Genomic DNA, 25169 nt, shown 5'->3' with positions numbered 1-25169 from the left:
TCTGTCCCACCAAGTTATTTATAGCTGGATTGTCCCTGGTAGAACTCTGTCCTAAGTTATTATAGTTGGATTGTCCCTGGTAGAACTCTGTCCCATGTTATTATAGTTGGATTGTCCCTGGTTTTCGAACTCTGTCCCACCAAGTTATTATGTTGGATTGTCCCTGGTAGAACTCTGTCCCACCAAGTTATTATAGTGGATTGTCCCTGGTAGAACTCTGTCCCATGTTATTATAGTGGATTGTCCCTGGTAGAACTCTGTCCACCAAGTTATTATAGTGGATTGTCCTGGTAGAACTCTGTCCATGTTATTATAGTTGGATTGTCCCTGGTAGAACTCTGTCCCACCAAGTTATTATAGTTGGATTGTCCCTGGTAGAACTCTGTCCCACAAGTTATTATAGTTGGATTGTCCCTGTAGAACTCTGTCCCACCAAGTATTATAGCTGGATTGTCCCTGGTAGAACTCTGTCCATGTTATTATAGTTGGATTGTCCCTGGTAGAACTCTGTCCCCCAAGTTATTATAGCTGGATTGTCCCTGGTAGAACTCTGTCCCATGTTATTATAGCTGGATTGTCCCTGGTAGAACTCTGTCCCACCATGTTATTATAGTTGGATTGTCCCTGGTAGAACTCTGTCCCACCATGTTATTATAGTTGATTGTCCCTGGTAGAACTCTGTCCCATGTTATTATAGTTGGATTGTCCCTGGTAGAACTCTGTCCCACCATGTTATTATAGTTGGATTGTCCCTGGTAGAACTCTGTCCAATGTTATTATAGTGATTGTCCCTGGTAGAGAACTCTGTCCCAAGTTATTATAGTTGGATTGTCCCTGGTAGAACTCTGTCCCACCAAGTTATTATAGTTGGATTGTCCTGGTAGAACTCTGTCCCACCAAGTTATTATAGTTGGATTGTCCCTGGTAGAACTCTGTCCCACAAAGTTATTATTCTCTAACCGTCTCCACTCAAAGACCTTTAACCTCCACAACGTCCTACCTCTCTACCATATTCAACCATTGTAATGATCCCAGGGAGTCAATCCTCCTACCTCTCTATCATATTCAACATTGTAATGATACCAGGGAGTCAATCCTCCTACCTCTCTATCATATTCAACATTGTAATGATACCAGGGAGTCAATCCTCCTACCTCTCTATCATATTGAACATTGTAATGATACCAGGGAGTCAATTCACAGGGAAAGTGTGTTTTCAACCTCACCCTCTGTTTTGTTCCTCAGTGCGCACGTCGCTGCGCACGTTGGCCCAGGGGATGTCCTCTGGCCACCAGATGGGCTTGCAGCTCTCCTTGCCCCAGCCAGGCTTGCCCCTGCCCGTCGAATACTTCAACATCTCGGGATGAACGCTCGCAGCTGGGCCTGACCAGAGGAAACAAGATAGGGGGTGAGTGGTACACACACACACACACACACACACGTGCCTTTGACTAGGGGGAGGAAAGAGGTACTGATTACCTACCTGCAGCTTGCTGAGGTGGACTGGGCCCAGAAATAGGATTTCTAAAAAGGAGACCACACTGCACTGAGGTCTATCTACAGGCCAGTCTACGACTGAGGCTCCAGTCTGCCTCCCTGACTGATGAACTAACACAATCTTGGCCTAATGGCTCTGAACTTGGGTGGCACTAGATGGAAGAAAACAGACTGATACCTGGAGAGACCACCTGGACTGCGTTCTTTTGTTTTCCGCTGAAAAACATTTTACAACTTTTCTCTGTTGCCTGCCCAAATGAACAAACCCCTGTTCTGGGCAGAAAACCTGAACCGCCTCAATAGTTGACACTGTAGTCTCCATCAGCTGTAGTATAACAAATGACAACATCCAGATAAACACACCCATTTTGCGCTGGCCAGATTAACCACAGTTCAATAACATGTTAACAGACTGCTGTAGACACCAGAGGAGATTCAGTGAGATTAACATGTTAACAGACTGCTGTAGACACCAGAGGAGATTCAGTGGTAGTTTTAAACCAGTTGTAGGTAGATGATGTTTCATTCATTCTCCCTACTTTTAAGTGGTGTGCTGTACTCTGAACAGTTAGGATTGACGACTAACCACAATGAAGCCTGATTGCTTGGACTCTATATTTTACCTCTTGGGGATGTTATTCGAAAACATAATGTAAACTTTCACTGCTATGCGGATGACACACAGCTGTACATTTCAATGAAACATGGTGAAGCCCCAAAACTGCCCTCGCTAGAAGCATGTGTTTCAGACATAAGGAAGTGGATGGCTGCAAACTTTCTACTATTAAACTCGGACAAAACAGAGATGCTTGTTCTAGGTCCCAAGAACAAAGTGATCTTCTGTTGAATCTGACAATTAATCTTAATGGTTGTACAGTCGTCTCAAATAAAACTGTGAAGGACCTCGGCGTTACTCTGGACCCTGATCTCTCTTTTGAAGAACATATCAAGACCATTTCGAGGACAGCTTTTTTCCATCTACGTAACATTGCAAAAATCAGAAACTTTCTGTCCAAAAATGATGCAGAAAAATTAATCCATGCTTTTGTCACTTCTAGGTTAGACTACTGCAATGCTCTATTTTCCGGCTACCCGGATAAAGCACTAAATAAACTTCAGTTAGTGCTAAATACGGCTGCTAGAATCCTGACTAGAACCAAAAAATTTGATCATATTACTCCAGTGCTAGCCTCCCTACCCTGGCTTCCTGTCAAAGCAAGGGCTGATTTCAAGGTTTTACTGCTAACCTACAAAGCATTACATGGGCTTGCTCCTACCTATCTCTCTGATTTGGTCCTGCCGTACATACCTACACGTACGCTACGGTCACAAGACGCAGGCCTCCTAATTGTCCCTAGAATTTCTAAGCAAACAGATGGAGGCAGGGCTTTCTCCTATAGAGCTCCATTTTTATGGAACGGTCTGCCTACCCATGTCAGAGACGCAAACTCGGTCTCAACCTTTAAGTCTTTACTGAAGACTCATCTCTTCAGTGGGTCATATGATTGAGTGTAGTCTGGCCCAGGAGTGGGAAGGTGAACGGAAAGGCTCTGGAGCAACGAACCGCCCTTGCTTTCTCTGCCTGGCCGGTTCCCTCTTTCCACTGGGATTCTCTGCCTCTAACCCTATTACAGGGGCTGAGTCACTGGCTTGCTGGGGCTCTCTCATGCCGTCCCTGGAGGGGGTGCGTCACCTGAGTGGGTTGATTCACTGTTGTGGTCATCCTGTCTGGGTTGGCGCCCCCCCACCCCCTTGGGTTGTGCCGTGGCGGAGATCTTTGTGGGCTATACTCAGCCTTGTCTCAGGATGGTAAGTTGGTGGTTGAAGATATCCCTCTAGTGGTGTGGGGGCTGTGCTTTGGCAAAGTGGGTGGGGTTATATCCTTCCTGTTTGGCCCTGTCCGGGGGTGTCCTCGGATGGGGCCACAGTGTCTCCTGACCCCTCCTGTCTCAGCCTCCAGTATTTATGCTGCAGTAGTTTATGTGTCGGGGGGCTGGGGTCAGTTTGTTATATCTGGAGTACTTCTCCTGTCCTATTCGGTGTCCTGTGTGAATCTAAGTGTGCGTTCTCTAATTCTCTCCTTCTCTCTTTCTCTCTTTCTTTCTCTCTCTTGGAGGACCTGAGCCCTAGGACCATGCCCCAGGACTACCTGACATGATGACTCCTTGCTGTCCCCAGTCCACCTGGCCATGCTGCTGTTCCAGTTTCAACTGACCTGAGCCCTAGGACCATGCCCCAGGACTACCTGACATGATGACTCCTTGCTGTCCCCAGTCCACCTGGCCATGCTGCTGCTCCAGTTTCAACTTCCACCTGACTGTGCTGCTGCTCCAGTTTCAACTGTTCTGCCTTATTATTATTCGACCATGCTGGTCATTTATGAACATTTGAACATCTTGGCCATGTTCTGTTATAATCTCCACCCGGCACAGCCAGAAGAGGACTGGCCACCCCACATAGCCTGGTTCCTCTCTAGGTTTCTTCCTAGGTATTGGCCTTTCTAGGGAGTTTTTCCTAGCCACCGTGCTTCTACACCTGCATTGCTTGCTGTTTGGGGTTTTAGGCTGGGTTTCTGTACAGCACTTTGAGATATCAGCTGATGTACGAAGGGCTATACAAATAAATTTGATTTGACTCATCCAAACTATTACATAAGAGGCCTCCTCATTTATTTATTCTGATTTTCCCCCTCTCCCTGGGAGACGAAGGGGGTGGAACACACACACTCCCGCACGCCTTACCAGTCCCCTGTGCGTGTGGTATGTGTGTGTGTGTGTGTCTTCCCCAGCTGGGGTGGGTTTCGTCGCCATGTCCTCAGTGTCCCTGGTAATACTGGGGCCGGGGTAGGGATGGGGCCACTGCAGCATCTACCCACATTGACATCACTGAGTAAATTTGGCTAAAAATAGAATCACCACACAGCTATCCAGTTTGCTCTGTGTTCTGAGAGAGTAGACAAAATGGCGGTGCCTTGACTGGCTCTGGATAGTCTGAAACATGGATAGGTAACCTCTGGTGACAACATATCATACTATAAATTGTTTTTGAGAAAGCCATTTTGACCCGTCTTCGTCTCCGTCCTGCTGTAGTTGCAGCCAGTGAATTAGCGTTTGGAGAAACCCTCTCAAAAACAACAGAAACACATATTTGTCAGAGTTTATAAAATGGAGACCGACAAAGACTAGTTTACTAATGTACCAGGTAGCAACAGCTATAGTAAGCTCCCCAGTGCCTCTGTTTCTCCACCTGTAGCTGGTGAGGGGGGGGGGGGGGGGGTGAATTGGGGGACAGATGGCCTAATTAGTGACTGTGTGTGGCGTTAACCCCCCTCCCTTTAGTCTAATCCGGCAGGCTATCAGCCAATCAGCAGCCAGCCACTCCAAACCCAAAGAGCTGTAATTATGGGCTGGCTCACCCTGGCTGGTCTCTTGACTCACCTGCTGCTCCTAGGCTCTCCATACCACCAGCCACCAGGGCCCTCTCGTGAACTCCCCAAAACCCGCCAGATGAGCCTCTCCAGGGATAGTCAGGCTGACTCCCCTTCCCTGGTTGTCACTCAATCCCTATCCATCTTACCACCTCTTATTTGAGCCTTTCTCCTGGCACAACCATGTCTTCCACTCCACTACTATAGTTAACCTTTACATGTATACAGGTTTGTCTCATTGAGATCACCTCTTTTGAAAGAAACACCTATTCAGCAGAGTAGAAGTCGACAGACTGCATCTCCACAAAACGCACACTCTCCCGTCACTCTGGCCCCAGCCAGGTGAGTGTCCTGGGATACTGCTTTGAACTGGCTCTCCAGGTGCTCCAGAACAACCCCCCCCCCCCCCCAGTGCAAAACCTGGACACCCACAAATCACCTGGTTAGACAATCTGGACCCTCTCTAAAATTATCTGCCGCCATTGTTGCAACCCCTATTACCAGTCTGTTCAACCTCTCTTCCGTATCGTCTGAGATCCCTAAAGATTGGAAAGCTGCCGCCGTCATTCCCCTCTTCAAAGGGGGTGACACTCTAGACCCAAACTGTTACAGACCTATATCCATCCTACCCTGCCTTTCTAAAGTCTTCGAAAGCCAACTTAACAAACAGATCACTGACCATTTCGAATCCCAACATACCTTCTCCGCTGTGCAATCTGGTTCCCAAGGTACTAAACGATATCATAACCGCCATCGATAAAAGACAGTACTGTGCAGCCGTCTTCATCAACCTGGCCAAGGCCTTCGACTCTGTCAATCACAGCATTCTTATTGGTAGACTCAACAGCTTTGGTTTCTCAAATGACTGCCTCGCCTGGTTCACCAACTACTTCGCAGACAGAGTTCAGTGTGTAAAATCAGAGGGCCTGTAGTCCGGCCGACTCTTTTCTCTGTATATATCAACGATGTCACTCTTGCTGCGGGTGATTCCCTGATCCACCTCTACGCAGACGACACCATTCTGTATAAATCTGGCCCTTCTTTGGACACTGTGCTAATAAACCTCCAAACGAGATTCAATGCCATACAACACTCTTTCCGTGGCCTCCAACTGCTCTTAAAACGCTAGTAAACTAAATGCATGCTTTTCAACCGTTCGCTGCCCGCCCGACTAGCATCACTACTCTGGACGGTTCTGAATATGTGGAACTCTACAAATACCTAGGTGTCTGGCTAGACTGTAAACTTTCCTTTCAGACTCATATTAAACATCAACAATACAAAATTAAATCTAGAATCGGCTTCCTATCGCGCAACAAAGCCTCCTTCACTCACGCCGCCAAACATACCCTCGTAAATCTGACTAGCCTACCGATCCTCGACGATGTCATTTACAAAATAGCCTCCAATACTCTACTCAGCAAACTGGATGCAGTCTATCACAGTGCCATCCGTTTTGTCACCAAAGCCCCAAATACCACCCACCACTGCGACCTGTATGCTCTAGTCGGCTGGCCCTCGCTACATATTCGTTGCCAGACCCACTGGCTCCAGGTCATCTATAAGTCTTTGCTAGGTAAAGCTCCGCCTTATGTCAGCTCACTGGTCACCATAACAACACCCACCCATAGCACGCACTCCAGCAGGTATATCTCACTGGTCATCCCCAAAGCCAACAGGTTTTTTCCATCTATGTAACATTGAAAAAAATCTGAAACTTTGTCCAAAAATGATGCAGAAAAACCCATGCTTTTGTTACTTCTAGGTTAGACTACTGCAATGCTCTACTTTCTGGCTACCCGGATAAAGCACTAAATAAACTTCAGTTAGTGCTAAATACGGTTGCTAGAATCCCGACTAGAACCAAACATTTTAATATTACTCCAGTGCTAGCTTCCCTACACCAGCTTCCTGTCAAGGCAAGGGCTGATTTCAAGGTTGTACTGCTAACCTACAAAGCATTACATGGGCTTGCTCCTACCTATCTTTCCGATTTGGTCCTGCCGTACATACCTACACGTACGCTAGTCACAAGACGCAGGCCTCCTAATTGTCCCTAGAATTTCTAAGCAAACAGCTGGAGGCAGGGCTTTCTCCTATAGAGCTCCATTTTTATGGAATGGTCTGCCTACCCATGGGAGAGACGCAAACTCGGTCTCAACTTTTAAGTCTTTACTGAAGACTCATCTCTTCAGTGGGTCATATGTAGTCTGGCCCAGGAGTGTGAAGGTGAACGGAAAGACTCTGGAGCAAAGAACCACCCTTGCTGTCTCTGCCTGGCCGGTTCCCCTCTTTCCACTGGGATTCTCTGCCTCTAACCCTATTACAGGGGCTGAGTCACTGGCTTACTGGTGCTCATTCATGCCGTCCCTAGGAGGGGTGCGTCACTTGAGTGGGTTGAGTCACTGATGTGATCTTCCTGTCTTGGGTTGGGCCGTGGCAGAGATCTTTGTGGGCTATACTCAGCCTTGTCTCAGGATGGTAAGTTGGTGGTTGAAGATATCCCTCTAGTGGTGTGGGGCTGTGCTTTGGCAAAGTGGGTGGGGTTATATCCTTCCTGTTTGGCCCTGTCCGGGGGTATCATCGGATGGGGGCAGTGTCTCCTGACCCCTCCTGTCTCAACCTCCAGTATTTATGCTGCAGTAGTTTGTGTCGGGGGGCTAGGGCCAGTTTGTTATATCTGGAGTACTTCTCCTATCTTATCCGGTGTCCTGTGTGAATTTAAGTATGCTCTCTCTAATTCTCTCTTTCTCTTGGAGGACTTGAGCCCTAGGACCATGCCTCAGGACTACCTGGCATGATGACTCCTTGCTGTCCCCAGTCCACCTGGCCATGCTGCAGCTCCAGTTTCAACTGTTCTGCCTGCGGCTATGGAATCCTGACCTGTTCACCGGACGTGCTACCCTTTCCCAGACCTATTATTTGACCATGCTGGTCATTTACGAACATCTTGGCCATATTCGGTTATAATCTCCACCCGGCACAGCCAGAAGAGGACTGGTCACCCCTCATAGCCTGGTTCCTCTAGGTTTCTTCCTAGGTTTTGGCCTTTCTAGGGAGTTTTTCCTAGCCAACGTGCTTCAACACCTGCATTGCTTGCTGTTTGGGGTTTTAGGCTGGGTTTCTGTGCAGCACTTTGAGATATCAGCTGATGTACGAAGGGATATACAGTGGGGCAAAAAAGTATTTAGTCAGCCACCAATTGTGCAAGTTCTCCCACTTAAAAAGATGAGAGGCCTGTAATTTTCATCATAGGTACACTTCAACTATGACAGACAAAACGAGAATTTAAAAAATCCAGAAAATCACATTGTAGGATTTTTAATGAATTTATTTGCAAATTATGGTGGAAAATAAGTATTTGGTCACCTACAAACAAGCAAGATTTCTGGCTCTCACAGACATGTAACTTCTTCTTTAAAAGAGGCTCCTCTGTCCTCCACTCGTTACCTGTATTAATGTTACCTGTTTGAACTTGTTATCAGTATAAAAGACACCTGTCCACAACCTCAAACAGTCACACTCCAAACTCCACTATGGCCAAGACCAAAGAGCTGTCAAAGGACACCAGAAACAAAATTGTAGACCTGCACCAGGCTGGGAAGACTGAATCTGCAATAGGTAAGCAGCTTGGTTTGAAGAAATCAACTGTGGGAGCAATTATTAGGAAATGGAAGACATACAAGACCACTGATAATCTCCCTCGAGCTGGGGTTCCACACAAGATCTCACCCCGTGGCGTCAAAAGGATCACAAGAACGGTGAGCAAAAATCCCAGAACCACACAGGGGGGACCTAGTGAACGGGGGGGGGGGGGGGGGGGCCTAGTGTCCCCCTGCTTAAGCCAGTACATGTCCAGGCCCGTCTGAAGTTTGCTAAAGAGCATTTGGATGATCCAGAAGAAGATTGGGAGAATGTCATATGGTCAGATGAAACCAAAATATAACTTTTTGGTAAGAACTCAACTTGTCGTGTTTGGAGGACAAAGAATGCTGAGTTGCATCCAAAGAACACTGAAGCATGGGGGTGGAAACATCATGCTTTGGGGCTGTTTTTCTGCAAAGGGACCAGGACGGCTGATCCGTGTGAAGGAATGAATGAATGTGGCCATGTATCCTGAGATTGAGTGAAAACCTCCTTCCATCAGCAAGGGCATTGAAGATGAAACGTGGCTGGGTCTTTCAGCATGACAATGATCCCAAACACACCGCCCCGGGCAACGAAGGAGTGGCTTCGTAAGAAGCATTTCAAGGGCCTGAAGTGGCCTAGCCAGTCTCCAGATCTCAACCCCATAGAAAATCTTTGGAGGGAGTTGAAAGTCTGTGTTGCCCAGCAACAGCCCCAAAACATCACTGCTCTAGAGGAGATCTGCATGGAGGAATGGGCCAAAATACCAGCAATAGTGTGTGAAAACCTTGTGAAGACTTACAGAAAACATTTGACCCCTGTCATTGCCAACAAAGGGTATATAAACAAAGTATTGAGATAAACTTTTGTTATTGACCAAATACTTATTTTCCACCATAATTTGCAAATCAATTCATAAAAAATCCTACAATGTGATTTTCTGGATTTTTTTCTTCTCATTTTATCTGTCATAGTTGAAGTGTACCTATGATGAAAATTACAGGCCTCTCATCTTTTTAAGTGGGAGAACTTGCACAATTGGTGGCTGACAATACTTTTTTGCCCCACTGTATATACATTTGATTTGATCACCTCCTTTGGCCGACCATTCCTTCCATTTCTCTGCTGCCAATGACTGGAACGAATCGCAAAAATTGGAGACTGATACTTCCCTCACTAACTTTAAACATCAGCTAACCGATTGCTGCAGCTGTACATAGCCCATCTGTAATTAGCCCATCCAATCTACCTACCTCATCCCCATATTGTTTTTATTTACTTTTCTGCTCTTTTGCATACCAGTATTTCTACTTGCACATCTATCACTCCAGTGTTAATTTGCTAAACTGTCATTACTTCGCTACTATGGCCTATTTATTGCCTTACCTCCTCACGCCATTTGCACACACTGTATAGACTATTTTCCTCCCATTTCTTTCTCCATTGGGTTATTGACTGTACGCTTGTTAATTCCATGTGTAACTGTGTTGTTTGTGTCGCACTGCTTTGCTTTATCTTGGCCAGGTCGCAGTTGTAAATGAGAACTTGTTCTCAACTGGCCAACCTGGTTAAATAAAAAAATAAAACCACCTTCCGTAACCCCAGTGTCAACCAGCTTTGGCAGAGTGAAGGCAGGCAACAGATCCTCCTCCCCTCAACTCATAAAAAAACACACAAAAACAACAACCATCGAGATTCTTCCTGGTTCTATAACGCCTGCCCCAGAGGAGACAGGATTGGCCGCTCCTCTCCCTGTGGGCCCTGTGATTGGCTGTTTCTATCCCTGCGGGCTCAGTGATTGGCTGCGTCCGTCCCCTCGTCCTGGGGTAGTGTCTCTTGAGGGCAATGTATGGTACCAAGTCTCTGATGATGACGATCCAATGACTGTGTCAGCAGTGAAGTAAACAAGCCAGCGCCACTTGGGATGATGACTACTCTGTGAGCCATCTCTGGGCTGTGTTCATTAGGGCACAGCGAAGCAAAACACTTTGGAATGGAAAAACAAAAATGAGTGCCTCTTACTTTTTGGATATGTTCAGATAGCACCTCCCTGTTTCAGTCCGCTTCGTGCCTACAGAACAGAACTCTGAATGCTGTGTCCTGGTCCACACTACTTTCTCTCACATACTGGACTGGCACCACACCCTGATAGCCAAATGGAGGATATCTGCCTCTTAAACGGGCATATCGGAAAGCCTTGTTTGGCTCATTGTGGATTCCAAATCTGTCTCATGAAAACATTAGATTACAAAATAGAATCAAATAGGATCTATAGTTCTAACGAGCAACTCATGCTGGAGAAACTAGTGGCAACTATCATCATGAGAACAGGTGAAAACCTTGACGAAATTGACCTAAAAGGGGCATTTGACCTTGAAGCACGTCATTTTCTAGCGTAGCCAACGCATGAAACCATAGTCTGAGCAGTGAAGGATTTATAACCAACTGGCTCCATCTGCTGGCCAGACGAGGGTTCTCACCTCACCCATAAACATTAATAAATATAGCTGTGTGTGTCAAGTGTATCATCTCTCTATGGGCTCACCTGTGTCATCTTGTCCACAGAGACAGGGATGCCGTCAATGGTGAGGGGGGGCAGCTCGGAGGTTAGTTCCCCCCCAGGGGGTGCGTGCTCGGCCAGGGCATTCTCCAGGTCCTCCAGGATCATGCCCTTGTACTTCCTCACCTGCAGGGAGAAGGAGGAGGGGTAGGAAAAGCATGGGTTAGTGGACGACCCAGAGCAGGGGGCAAAGGTCAAGGGAAGATTATCCCTAACCTTGTAAAAGCAGTCTGAGAACCAAACGTTGTGACATAGTGAAAATTGCAGGATAGGGCTGGGCAATATGGACTAAACCTCATATCCTGACATAGGTCAATTCATATCCCGATAACGATAGATATCACGATATAGCACATTTTCTGTCAATTCAATGAATAAATAGTTTATATAAAATGACCACACGTAAAGGCCCATTTCTTATTACATTTTGAATTAAACTCAACAAATAAAAGGTACTTACTCATATTTCATTATTTATTTTATTTAGAACCTTCGTGCAAATTTTCAATTAAGCATGAAACAAAATATAAAATATTAATGTTTAAAATCAACAACAAAAAAGGTCAATAGAAAACACTTCAACTATAGTTGCAAACAAAATAAATACAGGCCTAAAATATAGGCAGTCATTGAAAATAAGAATTTGTTCTCAACTGACTTGCAGCCTTTTTAAATAAAAGTTATAAATAAATTAAATAAAAAACATATCAATTTGCATTTGGTACCTTGGGTCAAAACTCACGAAACGCCTGTTTCTGGACCGTGTAAATTGGGGCCATGTCTTTGCAGATGTAAGTTGTAACAGCAGCTGTTATCTCCTTCCATCTTCGTGATTCTTTGCCATATGCTGTGCCGCGGGCAAAAGCCTCTTGCCATGTCTGAGTCAGGGTTTGTTTTGAGCACCAGACTGTACTTTTTGGGGTCTCATCCGTAGACTCTCTCCGTACTGTTTCACATGATTATTGCGTAGGTGGTAAGAGAGGTTAGTGGTGTTTAAACCTGTTGTTGGGACTGGCCTGTTTCACATGATTCTTGAGCTCCGTGTCTCTGTGCTCTGGGCCACGTTCATTCTCCTCCATGTTTGTTTGTGTTGCAAATTTCCTTCTGCAAAGCGTCATCCAATTGATGAAAAATATTGCGGCAAAGAGAGTGTGATTAGGCACAGATCTCAGATCAGAAGACAAAGCCCTTAAATACTAACCTTAACCACTAGGAAGAAAAAATGTTTGGGGGTAAATATCTGTCGACACTGATATTTTCTTCTTTTCCTTGAGGTAAAGGAAAAGCCCTCGTCGAGTGAAGACGATGTTTCAGTCTACTGCTTTCACCAATCACAGATCAGGGTTTATTTCAACCAATGAAGGACAGAAGAGCAGATGCACTGAGAAAAGTTGAACTGGGCCATTGACTTAACCCCAATGTAAGGCAGGAACAGTGAACACAAACTCCTTATATGAAACACTAACTCCCTTTCTTCTGTGTTACAGATTCAGCCAAACATTATGAGGCGTTAACACATCCTCCGTGTGTGTGGGAGACGTGTGGCAGACGTGTGTCTGTGTGGGAGACGTGTGGCAGACGTGTGTCTGTGTGGGAGACGTGTGGCAGACGTGTGTCTGTGTGGGAGACGTGTGGCAGACGTGTGTCTGTGTGGGAGACGTGTGGCAGACGTGTGTCTGTGTGGGAGACGTGTGGCAGACGTGTGTCTGTGTGGGAGACGTGTGGCAGACGTGTGTCTGCGTGGGAGACGTGTGGCAGACGTGTGTCTGCGTGGGAGACGTGTGGCAGACGTGTGTCTGCGTGGGAGACGTGTGGCAGACGTGTGTCTGCGTGGGAGACGTGTGGCAGACGTGTGTCTGCGTGGGAGACGTGTGGCAGACATGTGTCTGCGTGAGAGACGTGTGGCAGACATGTGTCTGCGTGAGAGACGTGTGGCAGACATGTGTCTGCGTGAGAGACGTGTGGCAGACATGTTTCCACTCACCACATTCTCCAGCGGCGCAGCACCAAACACCTTGAACAAAGCGTTGGGCTTGGAGGGAGAGATGCACAGAACTATGGCCTGTTGGCCAACTCTGGTGGTGTACTCATCCAGGGTGGCTCGCAGTTTCCTACAGACACAAAAACACCAGGAAAATCACTCAAACGTCTTTCTAGTCACGGGGACTATAAAAACAAATAGCCATGACAAATGACTGTCATTCCATACTTGGATTAAAATAAAGTACCCCCTTTCCGAAAAAACTAAATAATTACAACTAAGTAAAGTGGGATACTAGTAGGATACTGTTCAGAATGACAAAAGAAAGAGAGGCAGGAAAACAGTGCCCTAGGTGAGTTCTGGGGTCATACACTGTTTTTATTTGACCTTTATTTAACCAGGCAAGTCAGTTAAGAACAAATTCTTATTATCAATGACAGCCTAGGAACAGTGGGTTAACTGCCTGTTCAGGGGCAGAACGACAGATTTGTACCTTGTCAGCTCGGGGATTTGAACTTGCAACCTTCCGGTTACTAGTCCAATGCTCTAACCACTAGGCTACCCTGCCGTTCTGGGCCACTCACCTCAGAAGGCGTGTCTGTTGTCTCTTGCGGATGGACGGGTTGGACTCGAAGATGTGGGGCCTCTTGCGTTTCTTGCCTGTTGCTACGGCAGCAGCTGCAGCCATACCTACTGGGCCTGTGAATAGAAATAAGACAGTTGAAATGGAGCAGTTAGCATTAGTGGTCTGACAGCACCATCTGCTGGTTAGTTATGTACATTACAACATGCATATGAAAAATTAACTACTCTTTTAGGTGAGGGGATCAGTTCAAAGACTTGTCAATGTCATGTCTGAAATAAGTAGATGGGGAAAAGATTCAGAAGAGTGTAGAACCCCCAAACGCAACTTTGGACCTGGACTCCAGGTCTACTGCATTTTCTTTCACTGTTCCCCTCTAATCAGGGACCAATTTAGACCTGGGATACCAGGTGTATCCTCAATTAATGATCAGGTAGAAGAGAAAACCAGCAGGCTCCGGACCTCACCGGGTCAGAGTTGAGTACCCCTGGTGTAGATAGACATGTTATGTATAGAGCTGGTTATGATTGCCTACTCTACATGACAGGCAACCATGTCTTTCTGTTTACCACAGCATTCTGTAATTTTCATAAGGCGTGACCCTGATACAAGGGCCCCATGACCTAGCTTTGGCAGAGCAGATCCTGAATACAGTAACCTCTTCAAGACTGAGAACAAAGCGCTCATTTCACTCTGCTACTATACTGTCCTCCATCATGCCAAAGACCCCTCCTCTCATTGGCCAGGGCTCACCTGCAGCTGCCAGGTGCGCGGTCATCTCGTCATTGCCGGCCGAGTGAAGGATGTCTGAGTCATCATAGGCGTCGTCGTCAGGGGATGAGGGAGAGTCCTCGTCGGCGCTCAGCATGCTGTGATCTGTGTACGTGGCTACATGTACCTGCTGCACGGCGTGCTCCTCGATGGTGGTCATGTGTTCAGTCTGGTGAACGCTGTGGTCCTCCATGGCGTGGTGCTAGCCTCAAACACGAACTGAAGAGAATAGAAAATAACTTATTCCATTCATTTTTTTGGTGTCTCAGTATGTAACAACCTGACACCACACACACACAACATGCTGGGACAGCCATAGAGAAGTGCTCCTGCCTCCTGGAGCAGAGTTGGGGTTTATGTGCTTTACGGCAATAGTTAGCACATGGGATATTGATGCAAGTAACCCAGAGACACACACGTGTCATTCAGGGGATTGTATAGGCCTACACCCACTTCTACTGTGATACTATCCCAGAAGTATGTTAACAGGGCTCAATGAAATAAAGCTTGTTATGTCAAGGGACTATATATGAAAATGTGTACTAGCTAAATTTGTGATACATGAAATAACTATTATTATTACTTTTTTGAACCTTTATTTAACTAGGCAAGTCAGTTAAGAACAAATACTTATTTTCAATGACGGCCTAGGAACAGTGGGTTAACTGCCTGTTCAGGGGCAGAACGACAGATTTGTACCTTGTCAGCTCGGGGATTTGAACTTGCAACCTTTTGGTTACTAGTCCAACGCTCTAACCACTAGGCTACCCTGCCACCCCAATATTAGTAGTAATATTGTCAGTGTAGATACATTGATGCAGTGCGTCTGTAATGTTCAATAAATGTAAATAGCATGTATAATGGCTGAGGTTGACTATATCCCAAATATGTTCATTCAAAGGCATGTATTACTTTACAACTCAAAAGGCTAATCGAGTATTGCACTGGGTGACCAATTAATGATAGATTTGGGGGTGGGAGAAGACAGGAAATGTAAAGATTAAATGTTGAATGGCTTGCATGATGCATCTTTATAAACTGTTATATAGCCCTACTATGAATTATTTGAGGGGAGAGAGGCTGCACGTAGACAGTAAGACAGACAGGGACAGGAATGAGCTGGCTAGCCAACCAGTTAGTCTTGACAAATTATCAATTGAGATTGTCTAGCTAACAGTAACTCAAAATTAGGTTGCACTGATAAGCATTCTCGGTCTCTGCGATTAAATACTGGCGAAAGATGAGACGAATGCGAGCTATATTGATAACAGACCATAGCTACTAGCTAGCTAACGCTACCATTCAATGGCGGTGGATAGACCACAACAAGCTAGCTGATTAGTGGCTAAGTTAGCAAATGTGTTTCGCTAACACTGTTTAACAGCGTTTCTGATCAAATGTTATGGTTATTTTACTAGCCATATAGTTAGCTATATGTTAGTTAGCTCCGATGGTGCTTCTAGATATGACAAGAACCATCATTAACGTTAGCTAGTATGTCAACCATAAAAACGCAGTTGGCTAGTAAATGTCCAAGACACATTTCGCTAGAGAATTAGCTGACCAAGCAGCTGTATTTAGCGACATACTGGACAATTGTGTAAAAACTAGAACAATTATTGGAATCAGAATCCAAAATATTGCATGCTAACCAAGCATCGCATGCGATTACATGTGCTGTGCACTGTTAAGCTAAAATAACGCGACTACTGTAGCACCGAACCCGCCATCTCGAGCTACAACTGTAACAATACATAACAGGCCTAGCGGCCTACATCAACACCAACGCTATTGCTGCATTATCTCGACTTATTCTCGGTGTGCGCAAAGTGTACTGTCGTCAAAAATGCCAAATATTCGTTTTTTCCGTTTTCTCATCGGTATCTAAAACAATGTGCATATTTTCGCCCCTATGCTGCCGGGTTTGTTGGTGCGGCTGCGCCGGGGCTGAAATAGCTGGAGATTGCGCGGTAGGGCACTAACCTCAGAGCGGCTGCGCTACTTCGGGCCTGCGCCGTACGATGGGCCTGGGAATCCGAGCTCTAATGGAGGACAAAGAACAGCCAGCCCGAAAACACACCGAAGCTGAAGCTCGGCGGTCCCGCTGATCTACCAGAACACCGGGCTAACCACGCCCCTTTCCAGTTAAAGATCACCGGCAAAAGTAGACTTTTCTTATTTGATAAAAAGTTAAACATATAGCAAATATTGTTCAGTATTCATTCAATATAATCCATATAGCTATGTTTATTTTGTCCGCAAAAATATATACAGTATCGCCCCCCCCCCCCCCCCCCCTGAAATAAGTAGTTGTTTTTATAAACATCGCTAGCAAAAACAATACACGCAATTTGAATTACATACCTACTGTACAAAATAGGATAATATCTTATTTCTAATGATGTCAACTTTAAACAGCTGCTCGTATCGACAATGTGTTTAGAGTTACCTTTCTAGCTAATAGTCTTTGTTATAGTTTACAGTTCTTCTTCCAATTATAGTGTGGGGAGGTAATGGAAAAACTATCTACAAAATCTATTCATTTTAAAATGTTGATTACTTCTTGCGATTATCATTCACCTGATGATAAGACAAGACGTGGAAAACCTTTTTGCTAAGTTATTATAATGACCCTGAGTTTGCGGATATTCCAGTATGTTTAGTTACCGGTTTGCCTGGAAGGGGGGTCCCTTGGGCAAGAAAAGGCTGAAGATCCCTGGCCTTGATTAATGTAATATTTTGGGAGGTCCAAACGGGATGACGCCATTTCAATCTGAAACAGGTTTGCCAGAGCCGTTATTCTTCTTTAAACATTTTACTTTTGCCTAAATTGGGTTATTTGAATCAAATTGCATTGTTTTATCTGGTTGACAACATTGATTTGTGAACAATCATTGTTTATTCTCTATGTATAGTCACTTTACTCCTACCTACATGTACAAATTACCTCGAATAACCTGTACCCCCGCACATTGACTCGGTACCGATACTCTCTGTATATAGCCTCGTTATTGTTATTTTATTGTGTTACTTTTTTACATGTATTTTTTTACTTTTTTAAATTTAGTAAATATTTTCTTAACTCTATTTCTTTAACTCCATTGTTGGTTAAGGGCTTGTAAGTAAGAATTTCACGGTAAGGTCTACCTGTTTCTATTGTAGTCTAATTCAATACAATGACTCTTTTGACAACAAAATGGTTAATAAGGTTATACTAAATATGGCATAGCACAGTAGCCTACTGTGCTAAAAATGCCTGATTCAAAGGGGAATGTAACACTAGCCCTGTTTATCAAGGGGAAATTAAATACAACTAGGGTAAAGCCAAGCACATGTCAAAAGGCCTCCTGCTTCTACTACAGTTAATATGGTACAAAACCCACTACTGCTTCTACTACAGTTAATATGGTACAAAACCCACTACTGCTTCTAATACAGTTAATATGGTACAAAACCTATGCTTGCTGCTACTACAGTTAATACGGTACAAAACCTACTTCTGCTATGACAGTTAACATGGTACACAACCTACTGCTGCTTCTGCAATTAATATGGTACATTACCTACCCTGCTGCTACTACAGTTAAAATGGTACCAACCCTACTTCTGCTGCCATTACAGTTAATATGGTAGATATCCTACTGCTGCTATTACAGTTAATATGGTAGATAACCTACTGCTGCTACTACAGTTAATATGGTAGATAACCTACTGCTGCTGCTACAGCTAATATGGTAGATAACCTACTGCTGCTACTACAGTTAATATGGTAGATAACCTACTGCTGCTACAGTTAATATGGTAGATAACCTACTGCTGCTGCTACAGTTAATATGGTAGATAACCTACTTCTGCTACAGTTAATATGGTAGATAACCTTCTGCTGCTATTACTGTTAATATGGTAGATAACCTACTGCTGCTACAGTTAATATGGTAGATAACCTACTGCTGCTGCTACAGTTAATATGGTAGATAACCTACCGCTGCTACTACAGTTAATATGGTAGATAACCTACTGCTGCTATTACAGTTCATATGGTAGATAACCTACTGCTGCTACTACAGTTAATATGGTAGATAGCCTACTGCTGCTGCTACAGTTAATATGGTAGATAGCCTACTGCTGCTGCTACAGTTAATATGGTAGATAGCCTACTACTGCTGCTACAGTTAATATGGTAGATAGCCTACTGCTGCTGCTACAGTTAATATGGTAGATAACCTACTGCTGCTGCTACAGTTAATATGGTAGATAGCCTACTGCTGCTGCTACAGTTAATATGGTAGATAGCCTACTGCTGCTGCTACAGTTAATATGGTAGATAACCTTCTGCTGCTATTACAGTTAATATGGTAGATAACCTACTGCTGCTACAGTTAATATGGTAGATAACCTACTGCTGCTACAGTTAATATGGTAGATAACCTACTGCTGCTACAGTTAATATGGTAGATAGCCTACTGCTGCTGCTGCTACAGTTAATATGGTAGATAACCTACTGCTGCTACAGTTAATATGGTAGATAACCTACTGCTGCTACAGTTAATATGGTAGATAGCCTACTGCTGCTACAGTTAATATGGTAGATAACCTACTGCTGCTGCTACAGTTAATATGGTAGATAACCTACCGCTGCTACTACAGTTAATATGGTAGATAACCTACCGCTGCTGCTACAGTTAATATGGTAGATAACCTACCGCTGCTACTACAGTTAATATGGTAGATAGCCTACTGCTGCTGCTACAGTTAATATGGTAGATAACCTACCGCTGCTACTACAGTTAATATGGTAGATAGCCTACTGCTGCTGCTACAGTTAATATGGTAGATAGCCTACTGCTGCTGCTACAGTTAATATGGTAGATAGCCTACTACTGCTGCTACAGTTAATATGGTAGATAGCCTACTGCTGCTGCTACAGTTAATATGGTAGATAACCTACTGCTGCTGCTACAGTTAATATGGTAGATAGCCTACTGCTGCTGCTACAGTTAATATGGTAGATAGCCTACTGCTGCTGCTACAGTTAATATGGTAGATAACCTTCTGCTGCTATTACAGTTAATATGGTAGATAACCTACTGCTGCTACAGTTAATATGGTAGATAACCTACTGCTGCTACAGTTAATATGGTAGATAACCTACTGCTGCTACAGTTAATATGGTAGATAGCCTACTGCTGCTGCTGCTACAGTTAATATGGTAGATAACCTACTGCTGCTACAGTTAATATGGTAGATAACCTACTGCTGCTACAGTTAATATGGTAGATAACCTACTGCTGCTACAGTTAATATGGTAGATAGCCTACTGCTGCTGCTGCTACAGTTAATATGGTAGATAACCTACTGCTGCTACAGTTAATATGGTAGATAACCTACTTCTGCTGCTACAGTTAATATGGTAGATAGCCTACTGCTGCTGCTACAGTTAATATGGTAGATAACCTACCGCTGCTACTACAGTTAATATGGTAGATAACCTACTGCTGCTGCTACAGTTAATATGGTAGATAACCTACTGCTGCTACAGTTAATATGGTAGATAGCCTACTGCTGCTGCTACAGTTAATATGGTACACAACCTGCTCCTGCTCCTATTCTTTATTTTACACGAGTTATTCCCTAATGAAGGCTCATGGTAATTGACTAAAAATGCCTAGAAACTAGTTTACTGTACATGTAAAAATAGGCTTACCAGAAACGTTGGCTCAACTTAAAATAATATCTTTACTCTTTTACTTCTTTACAAATTTAGTTTGACAAATTTAGTCTCAACATGCTAAAACCAATAACTGCCATGATTTTGAGCCCACTGAAGAGATCAACTGTTTCACAGTCCCAAAGCAGCCTCACAACTGAGCGTTGCTATTCTTTACCTTGCCCACAAAAGGGCAGTGTTGCATCACTAATCACTTCATGAGTCCAGCGTCTCCACTTCACAATAACAGGAGATGGCAGTAAAGGACCATTGAACCTGTCTCTCCACAGGTGCCTTGGCATCCATTCCAGATGATGGATGTTTTACATTAGTATGTGATGACAACAACGTATGTTTGTGTCCCACTAAATGTCAGCAAGTATCATATTCAAAAGCCGATGCAGGCCTCATAGTTTGTCTCAACGTTTCACAACCCCCAAACTGTGACCTTCGCGCCTCTTCGCCCCCTCCCCATCTCACAACACAGTAGTAGACCTATAGGGACACATGTACAGTAGGCTATTCAGGACTGGAAATAAATGGCATATTCAGTTGAAACCTAAATAGTGTAAGAGATAGAATATACTGTCAAATGTGTATCTGTACAATATGACACTAAAAATCCATTACACCTTTTCGACTGAGATCAACCAACACAGAAATTCGGGCACACAGCGTCTGTCTGTCATAGCTCAACGTCACACCTGAAGTGAAGGTATGACACTTAAGAATGAGCCATGTCCTCATCACTAACCATTCTGTCCCTGTACCCACCCCCTTCCGCTGGGCTGTGGTGGGGAGGTGTAGATAAGCTCTGCAGCCTGGGGGGCTGGGATCAATAAGAGCTGTAATTGCTTAGCTGGAAGTGAGGATAATTGTAGGTAATTGTGTGGGCCAGTAGCTGAGCAGGGGCGAGGTGAGGAGGGGGAGGACGGAGAAAGGACAGGAAGGAGAGTCTTTGGGGTTAATGGGTCCTAGGCTAGCCTATGTCTATGTCTATGTCTGTGTGTCTGGCTGCATGTCTAGCTATCTGTCTGTCTGGCTTCTTGTCTGTCTGTCTGTCTGTGTATGTGTGGCTGGCTGGCCGTCTGGCTCTATCCATCTGTCTGTCTTACTGTCTGTTTGAGGCTCGCCCAGTGTGGGTTGAATGTCCACAGGAGTTATAGCCTCTAAAATCTCTGTCTATCTCGGTCTCTGTTTCTCTCACTAACCACATTAACATGTTTTCATGCGCACACTATTCCGGATAGTAGCTCATATCCCACTTAAGGTCTTATTTGGGATAAGCTGTTTCCATGCATCTTTGATATCCCACTCACGAGTATCCATGTAACCATGAATAAACAGAATATTGTTCATTTAAGTTCATATGGGTTAAATGGAATAGTAAGTGAAATGTGGACACTAACTGTTAGCCTATAAACTCTTACAGCTTAATATAATATTAACTCTGCATTTCATGCAGTAAAATGATACAACAAATGTTAATTTTGTCTTGGGAACAGGTGTGGAGAAATATGATTTCTTTCTTTCAGCATCTCTTGACAACATGTGAATGAGCGTGTAATGTGTTATCTTTGACTCTTTTATGTAAGCAGACAGTCTTATCAGAAACGTGTTTGATCATTTTCTCAACTTTTAATTTCCTTACAATGTTCAAATTGATGACATTTTACACAGGACCAATCTTTCCACTGTTTTGGAGTTATTGCCTTTTCTCCCTGGTACATAAAATAAAAATAAACATTTAGCGATGTTAAATAGATTACCAATGCATATCCATTCTATCAATGTAAGACATTATTCTTGTGAGCACTACTTTATTTTGTCATCGGGCAACAAGTTATGACGGAAGAGAAGCTGCATGTATCTAACTATAGTTCACAAACAAAATGGCCTACCAAATGTCAGAAACTATAATATGACCTACCAAATGTCAGAAACTATAATATGACCTACCAAATGTCTGAAATTATAATATGACCTACCAAATGTCAGAAACTATAATATGACCTACCAAATGTCTGAAATTATAATATGACCTACCAAATGTCGGAAATTATAATATGACCTACCAAATGTCGGAAACTATAATATGGCCTACCAAATGTCTGAAATTATAATATGACCTACCAAATGTTGGAAACTATAATATGGCCTACCAAATGTCTGAAATTATAATATGACCTACCAAATGTTGGAAACTATAATATGGCCTACCAAATGTCTGAAATTATAATATGACCTACCAAATGTCAGAAGTTATAAGAAGAAAGTGTCTAAATTTGGGGTGAAAGTAGCCAGTAGGCTATACAGTCCAGTACCGTCTATCAGCAAAATAAATGTTTATGGAATTATGGTGGAAGGAAGTACGCAGGTCTACTTTTTTGACAATCAGATGAAAACGTCATCACACAGCGCAACTCAGCCTGCGCAGACCGTGAAAAACAACAGCAAATGGGATAAGATGTTTACATGCCACAGTATCCTGTCTATGATCAGCATGATCAGCATTCTGGGTTTATCATAACCGAGATACAAGCTTTTTCGGGTTATTGTAAACGGCATATGATGTTTACATGTGTCAACTAAAAAACAGAATACTTGAGTATCCCGAATAATAACGGGAGATTGGTGTGCATGTAAACGTGGTCTCTGTCGGTCTATGTATCGTCGCAATAACCATATGCTTATAGGATTTATTAGATAATAGCCTTACCATATGAATCGTACAGTATCTAACCTACCTACGCGCCCACTGACTGCCGAGTGGCGCATCGGTATAAGGCACTGCATATCAGTGCTAAAGGCCTCACTACAGACCCTGTTTCGATTCTAGGCTGTATTACAACCGGCCTTGTTTGTGAGTCCCATAAAGCGACGCACAATTGGCCCATCATCGTTAGGGTTTAGCCAAGGTAGGCCGTCATTGTAAATATTAATTTGTTCTTAACTGACTTGCCTGGTTACATTTAAAAAAAATTGTTATGGATTAATATGAAGGCATTGTAGGGCATCTCTTCTATGAGTAGGCCGTGTATCAGGTTGTCTGCCCAGGAAATATATATAAAAAACAAGCAGGATCCCAACTTGTTGACCATTTATGCAGTCTTCCGATAGCACCTCCCAGGACCTGAGATGAGATTCGAATTCAAAGTCAAGTTTGATTCCCACGGCTTTCGAGGAGCAGGTGCAATGACATCCCCTTGCTGAACAACAGGGGGCAGTAAAGCACCACATATAAAACGAAATAAAATGCTGAGTGGGAACAACTGAAATAGCATCTCTAAAGAGTCATACTGACTTATTTGAAACACGAATATTTGCGTGCAATTTTACTTTGAGAATAATTACAGATTGTTGTAATCGCTGTCGAGGTCATTGTGACCATGTTCGAGGAGTTGTATTGCTTTGCAAAAATAACTTATTGTTGGATCTTGCAGAATGTACAGCCTCTGTACTGAGTGACTTCCATTTGTTGCATAACTTTTCACCTTCTATTTGATCTATCTGTTGCCCATAAGCGGGGCGTTCTTAACACATCCACAGTGTAACTGTTAAAAATAAAGATATCCAATCAACACAATAGGATGGGCTATTCTGGATAGGCAAATGTCACAATGTATTTCAGGAGGCTGTAGTCTATCCACTCTACATCAGTTTGCATGGGTTTTACAGTGTAGCTTGAGGTATATTGTTATAGTGTTACATCACATTATTATTGAGCTTTTTCATTTTTTTATTTCAGATGGTCCAGCATCATCCTTAGACAATTGCTTTCATTTTTGGTCTAATTCCTTTTTCTTGAAAAAAGGCTTAAAATAAAGTTTAAAATCCTGGTCATGTGACATGATTAACCAAAACATGAAATCTGGGTCATGTGACATGATTAACCCAAACACAGGAAATCCAGATCATGTGACATGACTAACCCAAACACAGGAAATCCAGATCATGTGACATGATTAACCCAAACACAGGAAATCCAGATCATGTGACATGATTAACCCAAACACAGGAAATCCAGATCATGTGACATGATTAACCCAAACACAGGAAATCCAGATCATGTGACATGATTAACCCAAACACAGGAAATCCAGATCATGTGACATGATTAACCCAAACACAGGAAATCCAGATCATGTGACATGATTAACCCAAACACAGGAAATCCAGATGAGACAGTTGAATGGGAGATAGGATGGGTCGATGGAGAGGTGAACGCATGGTGGATAGATGGACACACCGATAGACAGATGAGTGGACGGAGGATGGATATGCCATTGATCATCCTCTGCACCAGGGACAGCGTTTCCAGACGGCTGCTCCACTTCAAAGTGTTCCTACCTGCTCAGAGATGAAAGAGAAACTCTATTTAACTATCAAATTGGTCTCCTTTAACCCTACGTGGACACCTGTAACATCTCTATGTTGATGTCTAACATCTAACGCTATAAGGACGGATGTGGCCATTCACGAGTGGCCATGGAATTTGAGTCGTCAGAATAGAAACACAATGTTCCCCAGTGACATTAGCTATCACTATGAGTGAGGAAGGGAGAAAAAGCTGCATCAAAGAATCTAATGTTATTGTTTTCTGTGGTAACCTCTTGCTAGGTGAGATTCCTCTCTGCCATCATCTCTAATCTCCATGTCTCTTTTTCTCTCTCTCTGTTTCATGTCTCCTTCCTCACTCAGACAGAAGGCCTTGGCATGGAACACATAGAGAAAATATTTTTCCAATCAGAAAGGACGAGCGAGAGAGAGAGAGCTGGAGAGAGGTTTGTATCTCACGTATTTGTTATGCACTACCAAGTCAAAGCCCTGCCTTTATCCGCCACAAACACACACCTCCTGTTGTCAATGGAAACAGGGAGGACTGGGAGAGAGGGAGCTGGACACGGAAATAGAGAGAAAGAGAGAGAGAGAGAGAGAAGGAGAGGGACAACCAGCTATTAAGTGCATCTATAGCCCTCTGTTAGGGTTTATATCCTTCAGGCGATGTTCTCCTGT

General features: G+C 43.8%; 1 protein-coding gene across 1 annotated transcript; it reads right to left on the bottom strand.

The window, feature by feature from the left end:
- Positions 1–1350: 1350 nt before the first annotated feature.
- LOC116360514 (nuclear respiratory factor 1-like) lies at positions 1351–16561 on the bottom strand. The gene is made up of 6 exons (XM_031815221.1): positions 16430–16561; positions 14429–14665; positions 13677–13791; positions 13096–13222; positions 11097–11237; positions 1351–1383 (listed from the first exon to the last, which is right to left on the bottom strand). Exons 2-6 carry the CDS (start codon positions 14637–14639, stop codon positions 1351–1353), a joined length of 627 nt encoding a protein of 208 aa, XP_031671081.1. The 5' UTR covers positions 14640–14665; positions 16430–16561.
- Positions 16562–25169: the final 8608 nt, after the last annotated feature.

Source organism: Oncorhynchus kisutch, unplaced genomic scaffold (genome assembly GCF_002021735.2).
Source record: "Oncorhynchus kisutch isolate 150728-3 unplaced genomic scaffold, Okis_V2 Okis09a-Okis19a_hom, whole genome shotgun sequence".
Classification (NCBI taxonomy): domain Eukaryota; kingdom Metazoa; phylum Chordata; class Actinopteri; order Salmoniformes; family Salmonidae; genus Oncorhynchus; species Oncorhynchus kisutch.
This window is presented reverse-complemented; position numbering and strand designations above follow the sequence as displayed.

What these genes read in the sequence shown, in the direction of transcription:
- LOC116360514 (XM_031815221.1), bottom strand. Translation starts at nt 14,639, where the DNA reads ATGGAGGACCACAGCGTTCACCAGACTGAACACATGACCACCATCGAG. An exon ending in CGCGCACCTGGCAGCTGCAG is followed by an intron (nt 13,792 to 14,428) that starts GTGAGCCCTGGC and finishes TTCTATTCACAG; the next exon opens with GCCCAGTAGGTATGGCTGCA. An exon ending in CTGCGCCGCTGGAGAATGTG is followed by an intron (nt 11,238 to 13,095) that starts GTGAGTGGAAAC and finishes TTCTCCCTGCAG; the next exon opens with GTGAGGAAGTACAAGGGCAT.